The sequence below is a fragment of the Saccopteryx leptura genome, chromosome 1 (genome assembly GCF_036850995.1).
Source record: "Saccopteryx leptura isolate mSacLep1 chromosome 1, mSacLep1_pri_phased_curated, whole genome shotgun sequence".
NCBI lineage: Eukaryota > Metazoa > Chordata > Mammalia > Chiroptera > Emballonuridae > Saccopteryx > Saccopteryx leptura.
Genome location: NC_089503.1, coordinates 168,190,157 through 168,206,139, shown reverse-complemented (window position 1 = coordinate 168,206,139; position 15,983 = coordinate 168,190,157). Strand labels below are relative to the sequence as shown.

The 15,983-nt window shown below is 36.1% G+C and overlaps 1 protein-coding gene across 4 annotated transcripts in view; it reads right to left on the bottom strand.

The window, feature by feature from the left end:
* Nucleotides 1-15,983, bottom strand: part of BRINP3 (BMP/retinoic acid inducible neural specific 3) — a 342,152-nt gene that overhangs the window by 78,129 nt on the left and 248,040 nt on the right. For all 4 annotated transcript variants that reach the window (XM_066360881.1, XM_066360884.1, XM_066360885.1 and 1 more), the window contains one exon: nt 7,224-7,460. In XM_066360881.1, coding sequence (XP_066216978.1) covers nt 7,224-7,460 — 237 coding nt within the window. The remainder of the gene's footprint in view (nt 1-7,223; nt 7,461-15,983) is intronic.

Sequence of the window (15,983 nt, the reverse complement as noted above, 5' to 3'; positions counted from 1 at the left end):
TGGACGCAACTCACAGAAACAAGAATATCCGATCAGAAGCAGCAGTAACACATTGTAAATTAGCATTTATACGATATACTGCACCTGAGCATATTTAACTAGAGTTGCTAATTACATTATGTGATACTAATCTTTTGTTTTTTTAATAAAATGTTATAATGCTTGGGCATACAGATACCATTTTAGTTTGGTATCCATTAGAAAATACAATGTGAATTAATTTTTAAAAATTGGCATTAGTTCAAAGCTAGCTGAACTGAGTCTTGATGAAAGAGACTTTGTTGGGAATTAAACAGTCAGGAAAAACTTTCCAGGTAAGATCCGAGCTGATTTTTGTCATTCTATGCAATGTAGTTTATACCAGGTGTCTGTGAAACATACTTTAATAGGAAAATTGGAACTTGGCACTGAGCAGGTGAATGAAGAAGTCTGAAGCCATATATTGAGAAGAAAGGGACAATAGCAAGGACTATACGGCCTGTAAAGAGACGACTCTGTGGCAGTAATAAATTATTTCACTTCAAATGCTTTAAAATGAAATGGAAGAGTACAGGACACATTATATATGGCTCCAGAGGTCAGAACTGATGTGAGCTGGGTAGCAAGCCAGGACATATATATTTCTGAGACTTAAGGGGGGGAAATGCACACTCTCTAAAAACTGAAGTGTCCGCCATCAGTGAGCGTGAGTCATCTGGCCGCCCGGAGAAGTCACCCGTGATTGCTCAGTGTTAAGAGGAATGCAAATACCGAACGGGCAGGACATACTGTTTGTTGATCTTTACTAGATTTGTCTATCATTGAAGGATTGTGGCACTCTCAGGAGATTTCAGAGTCTGTCTGCCAAATATCCCAAAACACCTCCCATCTCACCACCTGAGTTTTTTCCTGGCTTTAATTTAGATCATCTCAAATCTCCATATTTAGTAGTCTCTGGGAATAACAAGAAACTTCTCTTAAAATGACAAAAATGCTGATAGCATTTAAAAGCTCTCAACTTATTAGATATTTGCATGCATTAGTTCAAGCTGGTTGTTGTCCTCCTTAAACTCAGACACCCGCTGAGTTTGGTGAATCAAAATCCACAGGAATCATGACCTATTTTATGTGTGTTCACCCATAGTTCCCTTTTTCTGTCATGTTCTTCCCTATGGATAAATGATACATTCTCACCCTGTTACCTTCAAGATTGGCCTTATACTTTCCTTTGACCAAAAATGCAACAAAACATGACCCTCAATGACGTCTGCCACTACTTAATGGAAGCTTTAGAAGCCCTAGTCCCTTCATCTGCCATGACTGTGAGGGACGCTCCCATGTTGAAGTGTGAGACTGTTTCGCCAATGCGGGTCTCTGAGGATTAAGAAACAGAGGACAGCTGACTCTCAGCACACGCATTGCACAAAAGATAAGTAATATTATGCTGTTGTAGAGCTCTAAGCTCCTGAGGTCATTTGTTACCAAGCCTGTTCTGACTGATATAAAAACTGAAACTGGGTCAAAGATTATTCTGGACATTAGGCATTTTCAGAAACACATTATATCCCTGAGGGGATGCAAGGCATGACAGGGTCTAAAGGGGTACTGATTACATATGAACTTTAAGTAAAGTTATTTTTAAAAAGCCAGGTCTACATGACCAAACTTCTAAATATGTTTTGGGTCAGGCCTGCAGCTAGGAAAAGGATATATCCATTCCCTCCAACTTCCATACATTTTGCTTCATGAACTTTCATTCCAAACCCAGGACACAGGTGAGCCCTACAATGACAGCATGTGCCTCTACTACCTCTAGTGCAGAGCAAGAGGGGAGGAAAAAGCATCAAGCTAGAAAGATATTATATTTGTAGTTAGGTGGATGAGATAAGCCATTGCCCAGAGCAAGACTACCCATGGCCTAAAATGATCTTGCAATTGAGCGATTTCCAAATTAGGACTAAATCAGGGCTCCCTGCTCTACTTGATGGGTTTATATGCAGAAACACAGAAATCATGGTAGGTAAATTTTACATATACCTAGAACGAGTGAGGAAATGGACAGTGCAAGTTGTTAAAACCTATATGGAACTTTTCTCTCAAATTCTAAGGACACCTGAGAGTAGTATATGACAGGGTTCTGCTATTTGCCTCCTTCTGCTAAAATAAACAAATAAACAACAAACAATCCATGATCAATAAAAAACCAAAAAAGACAATTCTAGTCCATGATATAATCAGATTTTGAAAGAGCTCTAAGAGTGCAACTACAGCCAAAAGAAGAAAACAAAGTGAAGATCAGCACTTACTTGAGAAAAAGAATGTGTTGTGTGTATGAGTGTGTGTGTGTGTGTGTGTGTGTGTGTGTGTGTGTGTGTAAAAATAAAAAGAGTGGGGACCTGATTACCAGCAGATTATGTGAAAAATCTTTAAAAAGAGTTTTTATCACAACTTAATATATTGTAACAATTTGCCATAGTAGCAAAAAGTTAATGGCTCCTAGTCTGCATTATATCTAGAATAAAGATAGTTATTTTATTTTATTTAACACAAGAATCTACATTTATAGCCCTGTGTTCTGTCGAGTTCTGAATTCCACGGACAAGCCAACATTAGTCCAGGAGGTTACAAGATAGATTAACAGTTTAGAAATCAGTTAAGGGTCATCTCAGAGAGGGAAAATACAAACTTGGCTGAACAGATACAGAGGCAGGTGTGAGAGTTTGGGCAGACTCCTGAAGGCCACCCCAGTGGGGGAGGAATGGGCATTCTCATCGGTATTAAGAACAAGACTGAGACTGTTGGACAAAAGTTAGGGCCACAAACATTTTAGCACTCAGCAACATCATGTTATTTTTTCAGGAAAGTGAGGAATAAAAGTCAATTTCAAAATAAACAAGACTCATCTTATAATCACAGCCATCAAACTCATACTCTTGAGATTTGTGGTTCGCTGAGCTCCCCGTCACTGGAAACAGGCCCTAAATAACCCACACTAAACTGTATAAAGCAGAGAACTCTTCACCAGATGGAAGGTCTGACAAACTGGCTGCTAGAGCACCAGTTAGTTTTAAAAGTCGAGGCATGTCTTCAGGCTTCAGTGATGCTGGGGGTCATTTATCTTGTTATCTTCTGTGTGTTCTATCACAGAGCCAAGTGACAAATTTGGTTGACCTTCCGAGGATGACACCTGTTCGGAGTTTGCACAACACAGCAACCTGACGATCTGATCTAACACCACACATTTGTTTGGCTGCCAATTAACTTCAAGATCTCTCCACTAATACTTTGTCAACTCCTTAAATGAAGCACTGACTTCTGCCAACAGACGGGTTATTTCTTCTTCTCAGCTAGCTGTTAAGTCATACTATCAATAACAAGATAACAAAAATAAAACGAGACCCTCTGTGACAGGCCAGTTAGCCTCATGGCAGATGCTATGAGCATGCTATAGGTGGCACTATACCAGAATGGACGAGGTTGAAGAGACACTAGGAAAACCAAAGAGAAGATATCTTTTGCAAACAGAGAAAATAATTGTTAGGAGACATCTGACTATGTTCCATGGATTTGCAATCAATGTACATAAAATCTCAAATTATTGTAATAGTAAGGAAAAATTTGATTTTTAAAGAAAAAATCAGAGATATAGAAATATCATGATTATAATTAGTGTTGCAGTCTAGATTCCCATCTTTAAAAGAAATTAAAGTCTTGCTTAACTGTAGGCAGATAATATTAACAGTGACTGAGGCACCCAGGATGGAGCTCAACTCACTCTAAATAAAAATAGTACCCCCTTTTTTTATAGCCCTGGAACTTTCCATTACTCCATAATAAAATAAGCAAATGATAACATATATAATTCATTGTCAGCATTTAAGATAATTTAAACATTGAGAATTAGTTAATACCATATGGATATTTAATGCAAGCACACAATGACAATGTCATTTTATGCGCCTTTGTGCGATGCCTACATGTGTTCAAATTTGATCACTAGGGGCTTATTGCAACCTTTAGATTATAGCAAGCCACCCTCTACATTAATATATAGAGAGATAATATAAGCTATAACATACAGGTAAGGATTCCCTTACGTAATAATAGATTTTGCTCATGAAAGGGCTTCATTTAGGGGAAGAACCAGGCACTTTAGTCTGTACTTGAGTTTTTGCTTTATCTCCTATTACATTGTTGAACAAGTGCCTCAACATATGTTAGCCCTGGTTTCTTTATCTGTAAAATGAAAACAGAATACAATCATAATATTAGTATGTTGCAGGATTATTTAAAAGAGTAAGGACCATAAGATCTAAAATGTGTCTAAATAGCCCACATACTTTCTATTAAACCCATTAAATAATACGTTTGAAAAACATATCGCTCACAAAAATTAGGGGATATTTCAAAATAAATATGAAGCAATAAAAAAGCATTTTTTTAATTAAACAAGAACATCAGGAAAGCAAACAACAAGTCAAAGAAATTTTGATTATGCAAACAAGATGCAAAACCAACTATTATTTCATTGGTGAACATGCACTGTACAAAAGGCTGAAAGTACTGGAGTATCTGCATGTGGCTTGATCCCCTAGTTTTTGTGAGCAGTGTATATCAAATATTTACCATGCTTTTTTAGAGAAAGTAATCAAACTGAAAGTCTTATAATGCTACTTCTCAAATTAGATGAATCATCACACCAGTCTGTTATGTTCGCTTACAGGGAAATAGCATCGTCTTCTTATGTGTAAGTCACAGAGGGTTTTTCCAGCGTAACAAACAGCACCAAAGTTTTGCCAGGCTTCCACAACAAAGATTTACTTCTTGCTCACATCTCATATCCACCTCATTGTCCTGTTTCAACAACACAAGCTCTCAGAATCTTCACCATTGGGACCATCATTGATGGCTGACATGACAAACCTAACCAATTGTGCCCGATTTCTAAAGGTTTCCTCTAGCGAAAGCAAGCATGGCTTTCTTTATCAAAACAAGTCACATGGCCCCACCAAATGATCACAGTGCTTTAGGGTCAATTTTCCTGCGTGTCCTTAAGGAAGAGAGTCAGTAATATTTGCTGCTGAGCATAGATGACAGCATCATGTTACATATACATTTCATTTGGCCATCTGGAAATTTTTCTATGCACTGACATAGCTAATTTTAAAGGTTTGAGAGCCTAATAAAAATTTCATAGGATATACCTTGATTTTATGTTAATTTCTAATGCTCTACATAGAGTATATACCTGTTCCCCAAAATCTAGGCTCAAATTCCATATATTGCTATCTCCATTGATCAGTGAGGTGGCTGACCAAGCAGTTCATGTGAAAGACATAAAAATGAACTGTGACCCATTTGAAGAGTTCACTTGTTTGTATTTTATTAAATTTAATAATAAAGGACATTTGCTGAAAGTGAACAACTACAACTACTTGTTAGTTTGTCATACTAAGGGAATGCTGTCTAAAAATTCAATTTAGACAGCAATAAAATAGTAGAACACAAGTACTGACTATGCAGCAGTAGAAGACTTTAACGGCATCTATGTGACATTACAAGATAAATGTAGCAGGTATGAATGCACTGAGTCTTTCTCATGGCTTCCTAGAGCTCATGGTAGAACAAATAACAATTTTTATCAAAATGATCCAAGTGGTACCATGAAGTACACACAGTCTAGAAAAGCCATCACATATATTCTTACCAAACCAACCATACAGTAGCAAGAAAAATTCTCTGAATGTACAGTACCATTTAGTAATCTTTCTTTACCATAGTCTGTCTACATAAAAAACATCTAACGTTAAAACACTTAATAAAGTCCTCATTTATGTTATTTTTATGATACCAAATCAAAATATTGAATGATTTGTTTCAGACTAACCTGGATAGGTGACCAAATGATGAGATCTAACAAACATAGACTATGATAGCTTTAGAACACACACACACACACACACACACACACACACACACACACACACACATTCACATTTATATAGGCGGACAATTGGTCTTAACAAATTCAAACTGATGAAAAAAGGACTATGTCTGTGTTTTGGTGCATTCTAGATAATCTATCATCTTACTGTTTATGCCATTATTAAGAACAGAGTAATAGAAAAAAAGGAAATAAAAAGACAAAGAAAAATCCCTCATAATCCCTAGGTTAAAACAAAATCAAATAATATAACATAGAGGTAAATTGTTTCTGGTTCTTAGAATTGTTTCTTAGAGTGTGTCTATTGAAAAGATCAATTACAGTTACTGTGACATTCCAAGAGGTGATGAATGAGGCAGATTCAGTCAAAGCCTGGGCGATGCCCAACCACACATACATTTCATCTCATTCATCAATCAATCAACATATATTGTAGTATACAATTTGCCTGCTAAATAAAGCACAGTTTACTAGTTTTTAGGTAATGATAAAAAGAAATACCCTTTTCTCAGCCCTCCAGAAAGATCAAGCCTTTTTCAGATAGTTGGAACAACAACAACCCTGATGTAGGGACAGAAATACAGCTGGCAAACAGGAGCAGAGAGAGGGCGTTCGGCAGGGTGCCTTTGGGAGTGAAATCGGGCATCCTTACATTAAAACACATCTCCCTGACAGTCCCCAGCCATCTTCTTTCAGATGATGTTAGGAAATTAATTTAAGTACAGGATAAAATTTGGTAACAGCAAAGGTGATCTTCATAAGAGATTAAATACGACACAGCCAGGCATTGATGAATCAGAGTGGACACAGTGGCCAGCTGGAGTAGGTGGCAGTGAAAACCAGATTGGATCTGACACATTCGTCCATATGGAAGCCGGACACTGTCTCGCACCGCAGATATCCATAAATTACAGTTGAGGCAATGAGCAGATTATAACAGTAAATCAAAAGATACACAGCTATTGGAAGAGTTTTGGAGAACTGATAGAATGAAAAGGTTATTTTCTTTCCCTTTATGCCTATTTTCTAATGACCAATCCCTAAAAAACAGTTACCAAATGTTATAAATATAAAGCGATGTTCTAGTGCCAACAATAATTAACAATACCCAAAGCACCATATATGCTTACATGGCCACTAATAAAAGCAATCTGCATGTCCATTTAAAAGACTAATAATACAAAATGAAATAAAAATCCCTTCTAAGAGTGTTAACACTCCTTACACTTGGACAAAATGGTCTTTTCCGTATGGTGAGGCATTTGGTGAAGCGTGTGTGTCATGTTAACATATGTCTTACCTGACTCCTCGAAGTCACTGTTGTAGGTTTTCCAGGTCTCAGTTATTCGGAGCAGATTCTCTTCCATGGCTTGGATGTCCATGGAAGGGCAGTTGCATTCTGGAAATCTGGGGCCACATTGACACCAGCAGTCATTTTCTTTGCAGATAAATTCTCCCTCTGAATTGCAAGCGATGTAGCTCAAAGCTGCTTGCACGAAACGCTCCTGCAGATAGTCCGGGAGGAGAACCTGCAGCCCTGAAAGAAGACACAGCAGACAAGTTTACTTTGATAAAGGGGGACAAAGTGTCAGACACACTTATAATAGTCAAAACGGTAAAATAAAACTCAGTATATCAAGGTATGGATTGATGCATATTGAAAGCTATCACTGGAAAATTACCTAATAGAAAATTATCTAAGTCCACAAAATTGCAAATACGGATAATTCTTATCACCATATGTCCGCTCCATGCACTGTTCAAGAATCTCAGAAACTATAGATTTGTTTAACCCCTCAAACTACCTGATTTTTTTAAACTTATTTGATTGGTTCTGTGACTTATTTTTTCAGAATATTTTGTTATTTTTCCATTTATGCAGATAGAGCCTATCTCTCTTTGAAAAGAGAGGTGTTTATTTTGTACTGCTGGATATTAAAGTTTTCATGTTTTCCTTATACTTTTAAACTTTCATCCCACAGCTAATAAATATTATAATACAGTGGGCTGTTGCGTTGATAACACAGTTACGGAAGGCTTATCTCACCACTCTGACAACACGTGATTTCTCGTACTGTTGCACAGAGGTGAGCACTAACGCCAACTACAGGGAAGTAGATGGGCTAATTCAGCTGCTTCCTAGTTCATTTCTTTGCCAGGTAATAAGACAGCCTAGTGATATGGTTCATTACTCTTCTAATACAAGTTTAGTACAGTCGCTCTCTCTGAAGAAAAGTATCAAAAATGAAAATAAGACTATGAGTTGAATATTTGGGGATTTCTATTGGTTTTACTTTTATAATTATATTCCAAACAAAAAAAAATGTAATTACAATTTCAGCCCAATCCTGCTACACAGGGAAATTTAATAAAAAGGCTAAACATTCAAACTAATTAGTAAATAAAAACAAACAATGGTAACGGACATCTGACCAATACACAATTGCTATGTACTACAAAACAGGACTTTACAACATTTACGTTTCCTAACAACAACAAAAATCAGTGTTTGACCCTTAATCATGTTCACTTAAGGGGAAAAAAATCTACTCTGCACATAGTTTGATAATTATACCTTTCAGATTAATTCTCCCATACATTAGGTAGTAAAGTATTCTTAGGACTTACATAGTCACATTATTATTTATTTTTATTTCACCTGAAACAAATAACATTAAATGTATGTCTCCATTTGGAAGAGAATTGCTAGGTATACTGGAAATATCAAGATAACTGAAAGCCCTGGCCTGTTGGCTCAGTGGTAGAGCATCAGCCTGGCAGGCAGGAGTCCTGGGTTCGATTCCCGGCCAGGGCACACAGGAGAAGTGCCCATCTGCTTCTCCATCCTTCCCCCTCTCCTTCCTCTCTGTCTCTCTCTTCCCCTCCCACAGCCAAGGCTCCATTGGAGCAAAGTTGGCCGGGTGCTGAGGATGGCTCTGTGGCCTCTACCTCAGGCACTAGAGTGGCTCTGGTTGCAGCGGAGCAATGCCCCAGATGGGCGGAGCATCGCCCCCTGGTGGGCATGCCGGGTGGATCTTGGTTGGGCGCATGCGGGAGTCTGTCTGACTGCCTCCACATTTCCAACTTCAGAAAAATACATTCTAAAGGTACATGCAACATATTTGGGAAAAATAAAAGAAATATATAACAATATTACACAATAATGTTTAAGTAACTACTAGAATTGGAACACATATAATTAGGTATAATTAACTGGCTAAGCATTATACTAGGTATATAAGATTAATAAAACTATCATAACAGAGAAAGACTAGAACATTATTTTACACACAGATAATTTTTCCATGAAGAGATAGGTGTTTTGTGGTACAAGAGTATACATTAATCACAGCACACACACATAAACCATTAAATATGTATTTTTGAAATACCAAGTAGTAGTATTTTTTTACTATCGATTATAAGAATGTAGTGAATAAGTTGGTTAGAAAATACATTTAGAGTAATGTTATTGGGGTTCCTATATCATATTAAAGTGTAAGGAATTAATTAACTTATATTTAAATGACAGTTAACGCTACAGGATACTCTGAGTGGTAAATACTTAGAAGTAGATGTTAAAAGGAAGAAAAGATTAGTTTTAGACCAAAGACTGAAATCATCAAAATTAGGGAAATGGTGATGGAAAGGCAATTTAGATGATAGAAGAGGAATGAGTATCTTACAGGGGTCCCCAAACTTTTTTAAAAAGGGGGCCAGTTCACTGTCTCTCAGACCGTTGGAGGGCCGCCACATACAGTGCTCTTCTCACTGACCACCAATGAAAGAGGAGCCCCTTCCAGAAGTGCAGTGGGGGCCGGATAAATGGCCTCAGGGGGCTGCATGTGGCCCGCAGGCCATAGTTTGGGGACGTCTGATGATGGGACATTATTTGATGTAAGGCAGATGAAATGTGTCAGATGACATTGAAGAGTAAAATAGCAAAGCAAAAAATATTTCTAAACGTCTAGTCCGGTGAATAACCAAATAACTGTACTTCAGAAATATCTAGTGAATTCATTGGAAAACACCCTATTCAGTGTTAAAAACAAATCAGAGTCTCCGCTAGTGAGAGACTTCGAAATCAGGATATAGTTATTAAAACATTTTAGGGAGCCTGACCAGGTGGTGGCACAGTGGACAGAGCGTTGGACTGGGATGCAGAGGACCCAGATTCAAGACCCCAAGGTCGCTAGCTTAAGTGCAGGCTCATCTTGTTTGAGCAAAGCTCACCAGCTTGAACCCAAGGGCACTGGCTCCAGCAAGGGGTTACGTGGTCTGCTGTAGCCCCAAGGTCAAGGCACATATGAGAAAGCAATCAATTAACAACTAAGGTGTCGCAACGAAAACCTAATGATTGATGCTTCTTATCTCTCTTCGTTCCTGTCTGTCCCTATCTATCCCTCTCTCTGACTCTGTAAATAAATAAATAAATAAATAAATAAATAAATAAATAAATAAATAAAACGTTTTAGAGAGCTGTGTGTGTGGCACAGATATACAGAAGCCGCTGGTCTCTCAACGGGGGGTGGGGTGGGAGATGGGGAAGGGGCGAGGAAGGAGAAAGAGAGGGTGGGGGAGGGGAGGGGCACAAAGATAACCGGATAGGTGACAGAAGACAATTTGACTTTGAGTGAGGGGTATGCAACATAATCAAATGTCAAAATAATCTGGAGAAGTTTTCTCTGAACATATGTACCCTGATTTATCAATGTCACTGCATTAAAATTCATAAAAATAAGATAAAAAATAAAAAATAAAAAGAACAAAAACAAAAAATCCCCAGAAATTTCATGTTACATTAAAAATACCGTAAACCAAGTAATTGCATAACTTTTCATTTGTAAAGATGGCAGTGTTTTTGCAGAAATAGATGAGGCTCAGGACATAATTTGGGAAGGAATGACCGGTGGCAAGAAATGATGTATTCAGTTTGAGACATGCAAGCATTTCAGTAATAATCTTTCCCTATCGGCTTATCAACCATCTATGACTAATGGAAGGAAGCTAACATTCTGTAAAAACAAACAAAAAGAAAACCACGCTAAAAATAAATGATTTTTTGAGAAAAGAAGTCAGAGACAGACCATTCAAAACTTTGCAATGTATTAACTAGAACACAAACATAAACAATAAGTAATACCGAAACAGAGAATGTGGACTGCCTCAGTAGACAACTCAGAGGGACTTGGGAGCTATCCTAAGGATTATTTTTTATTGTACAGAAACCAACAGATTAAAAATATGGATAAGAAGTAACTAGAGACAGTCTACAGCAGGGGTAGTCAACCTTTTTATACCTACCACCTACTTTTGTATCTTTGTTAGTAGTAAAATTTTCTAACTGCCCACCGGTTCCACAGTAATGGTGATTTATAAAGTAGGGAAGTAACTTTACTTTATAAAATTTATAAAGCAGAGTTATAGCCAGTTAAAGCATATAATAATAATTTCTTACAAAGTAATTTCTGTCGGATTTTTGCTAAGTTTGGCAGAATAAATCTTTATAAGACAACATACAATAGTTAAATCTATCTTTTTATTTATGCTTTGGATGCTCTGCTACTGCCGACCATGAAAGCTGAAATGCCCACTAGTGAGCGGTAGGGACCAGGTTGACCACCACTGGTCTACGTGGTGCCCAGACGATGCTGCATGAGGCTGTGTTGTGAGCCCACTAGCCTGTGAGGCAGAGCAGGAGCTGCATTATGAGAATCACAGAGTGAAATATGGGCATGTCCAGATTGGAGGACTATATAATTTTTGTTTATTTTTGAGCCAACTATCTCACTAGAAAAAAATGAGAAAACAGGGAGAAAATATATAAAAAATAATTTGTTTTCAAGGATCTGAATGCCAATCAAAATTAGGATTTCTCAGGCTAACCAGGAAAGAAAAGAATCCCTGGGCAGTGGTCCAAACACTTTGTTTTGCTCAGTTAGAAAATCAAAAGTTGCAGTTTGAACCGCCCATGATATAGCTAGGGATCCTTTTTAATCCAAAAGGGCTGCATACTTCAGAAGTAATTAAAAACAGCAAAAGAACCACCAGACTACAACAGGTCTAAGGCATACTTTCAAATGGCTCAGTTAAAAATGGATTAAAATACTGTTGGAAACAAATCTCTGTACTTAAAACAAATCATCAAGAATTTAAAGTAATTTGTACACATTTTTATGCACATCAGAATTCAATAAAAATATAACAATATAAAAAAAACAAGAAAAGATGAAGTCCATCAGACATGAACTATAATTAATATCAATAAGCTGACCAAAAATTTAATGGCAAAACAGACAATTTTGACAAAGAACTGGACATTATAAATGATAATTAAATAAAATTTCAGCAAATAAAAATACATAAATTAAAATTAAGAAGTATTTAATAGATTTAACAGCAGTATAGATGCAGCTGAAGAGACAATTAGCAAACTGGAATATGTCAGAAAAAATACTGAACACAGAAATATAAGGCAAAAGCTATAAAATACTGAAGACAGTATTAAAAGATATAAGGTCTACCGGAAAGTTCTGTCTGTTTTTGGAATAAAACAAAATACAAATTTTTCTTACTGTCAATAAACTTTATTAAATAATATAATTGCCATTATTATTAATGATTTCTTGCCAGCGTGAGGGCAATTTGTATATCCCATTTTTGAAAATGTTTTATCTTTTGATGAAAAAATTTGAACCAGTGCTTGTTTGATATCTTCTTCATTTTTGAATTTTTTGCCCTTCAAAAAAATTTTTAAGGACAAAAACAAGTGATAGTCAGAGGGTGCTAAGTCCGGGGAATGTGGTGGATGTGACAGACATGCTTCTGTAGCATTTCTTTTTTGTTGAAATTCGTAAAAATTACAGTGGCGTAAATAAACTTTATCAGTAGCCATGGGTACACTATCGCTTCACACATAAGACTAACGTGAATCAACTTTGTTTTAGTTATTTTGCTACATCAGTATGTATACATTAAGTGATAAAAATAGAGAGGTACACATGTGCCAAATAAACATGTACTTATGTGTAGAAACTTGTTGTGATAGAAACGGACAGAACTTTCCAGTAGACCTTATATATAGGTCATGACTGAAAGCCCTAAAAATATATTTAATTAGAACCCCAGAATGACAAAAAAAGTAAAAATGAAGCAATATGTGGTGAACCAATACATAAGAAATTTACACAATTGATGAATGACATTAAAAAAATTGTAATCTGTATCACACAAGTATATGTGTTAGCAAGACAACAATGAAAATGGCCAGCTGACTAGTATTCTTCAATATTTCTTTAATCATGTTGTTAATTAGCTTATGTATATTTTTGCTAGAAATATATATCAATAAAAAACATTTTAATAAATATTATTTCTCTACTTCTCATTTATATATACTGTATATATAAACTCTGAGTTAATTTGCTCCAATAAATTAATATATAAAGTAGAACACAAAATTTTTATAATCAATATCATTATTTTTATGATAAGCAAAAATATTGCATAATTAATCATCATTAAAATTTACATTAAATTTTCTATGTAATAATAACCTATTCCTGTGTCACTTTGTTGAACTAAAATATTAGGAACCAACTGACCTGGAAGACTGTTTGTTACTCAGTCACATGGGTCATTCACTTTCTCTATTTCTGGCAATTTTACCAAAAATGTTACCATTAAGATTTAATAATGGCCCTGGCCGGTTGGCTCAGTGGTAGAGCGTCGGCCTGGCGTGTGGGGGACCCGGGTTCGATTCCCGGCCGGGGCACATAGGAGAAGTGCCCATTTGCTTCTCCACCCCCATCCCCTCCTTCCTCTCTGTCTCTCTCTTCCCCTCCCGCAGCCAAGGCTCCATTGGAGCAAAGATGGCCCGGGCGCTGGGGATGGCTCCTTGGCCTCTGCCCCAGGCGCTAGAGTGACTCTGGTCGTGGCAGAGCGATGCCCCGGAGGGGCAGAGCATCGCCCCCTGGTGGGCAGAGCGTCACCCCTGGTGGGCGTGCCGGGTGGATCCCGGTCGGGCGCATGTGGGAGTCTGTCTGACTGTCTCTCCCCGTTTCCAGCTTCAGAAAAATACAAAAAAAAAAAAAAAAAAGGTTTAATAATTACTTAATTACTCCTGCTATCCTTTGACTCAAAGGTATCTTGTTTGGTATATTAAATTTATAGGGTTGAAAAAATTAGAATATCATTAATTTGATATATATATTTGTTGATACTTTCTTATGAATTACTGTTTGTCATATATATATAATACATTTTATATCAGAATTTGGATAGAGATGGGTAGATTGGCTCTTATGATCTTTGAAAGTTATTTTGTTCTATAGCCTAATTGTGCAAAGCCAGATCTCAAGGTCAAACCTGCAAGTAAATCCAGGTTTCTCACTGCCAGAAAATACTCGATTTCATTTGTTTTCAGTCAAAATTAATGTTGCATGCAGCTCTTCGGCATCTTGTTTCTGAATGCCAGTTCTCATATAGATAACAAAGTCATGTCATTTTGTTCTGAATTTGTTGCCTAATACTGTTATCTTTAATAATTCATATTAAAGCTTTCTTTGCCCTGATAAAATACTACTTCAGGAGCAATTCATTTTCTTCTATAAGAGTAGATAGAGGCATGAAAGAATAAAGTCGATACTGAAAAGCTATCATAATTCCAGACCCCTCACAATTCAGAAGATCTCCAAAGGACCAAACACTGATTCTAATACTTCACCTTCTGCTTAAAATCAGAATATAACACAACACAAACAAAAATATCTATCTATCTGTATCTATTCATCAAGTCCCTCCATCTACCATCCATCCATCCAACCAAATAACTAAATTACTAACAAACTATGAAAGACACAAAGACCTACAGTGTACGTTTTTAAAAATTCTTTGGAAACACCCATTTTCCCAAATGCCAATAGAGTAACCCATAATTTTAATTTTTATATATTATACAAATAACCCATAATTTGTATAATTTTTATACATTCAAAAGAAATGTATTTATGCTAGCATTGCTCCAGAATGAGTGAATTCTTAGCATTATTTTTAAAGTGAAGAAGCAAAATTCGGTGGATATGTGAATCAACATGATAACTGGACCACAAGAACATGCAGATGAAATTTAAGAAAAAGTACATGGGAAACTGAGTGTTGATATTGATTCTCTAAGGTTATATTTGGAAAGGTCTTTGTTTCACCAAAGTATACAAATAAAGTTGCAATAAACAATGAAACATATAATAAGCCTGGAAAATAGTAAATGTGAAAGACAGAGATGGAGACATTACAGAAATTGAAAAGAGCAGAAATATAGTTATGACAAAGGGAAGTGTGGTTTCGTGTAGTCCTTATGTTAATTCTCTTTAAGACAGACAGGTGGTTGAAGTTTAGTGTTTACAATACAATATTCTGCAGACTGAACACAGTGATTCCTAGCAGTCAAAGTTAATAAACTGTGCTCATAAATTTCAATAATAAATTTATTAAAATGAACATTTATTTGTTATCAACATTTTTGTCCTTTTGAATAAAAGTTCAGATTCTGATGGAAAGTTAATCCATACATGTACAAACATGTAAGCAGTAGGGAATTACAACTATGATGGGTTGACTGCATTTCTTTTTTGAAAAAAATATTTCAATAACTTTAAATCTAAAGGTGATTGTTATAAATTGGATAGCGTTTAAAGTTTAAAATGTTTAAATATTTTCTTTACAATTGTTATACAGATAAAAATAAATGGCATTCCTTTATTGTTTAGGGTAAATTTAAATAAACTAAAGCTGTTATATTTTTCAAGACAGAAACACTGAGAAAAAAATGGCAGACTTCCTAAAACTTTTATGCATTTTTATGTAAATCTGAATATTGTAAATAGTATAGCTCTAACTTACTCAATTAAAAAAAGAACACCTTAAATTACTCCCTTGATCAGTCAACATAATTTAGACAATGTGCCATCACAAAGACTGTTTTGAACTTATTAGAACTAGTACATAAACATTTTGGAAATTGTATAAAAATGTCAAAAGTTATTATTTTTTAAATAACCTT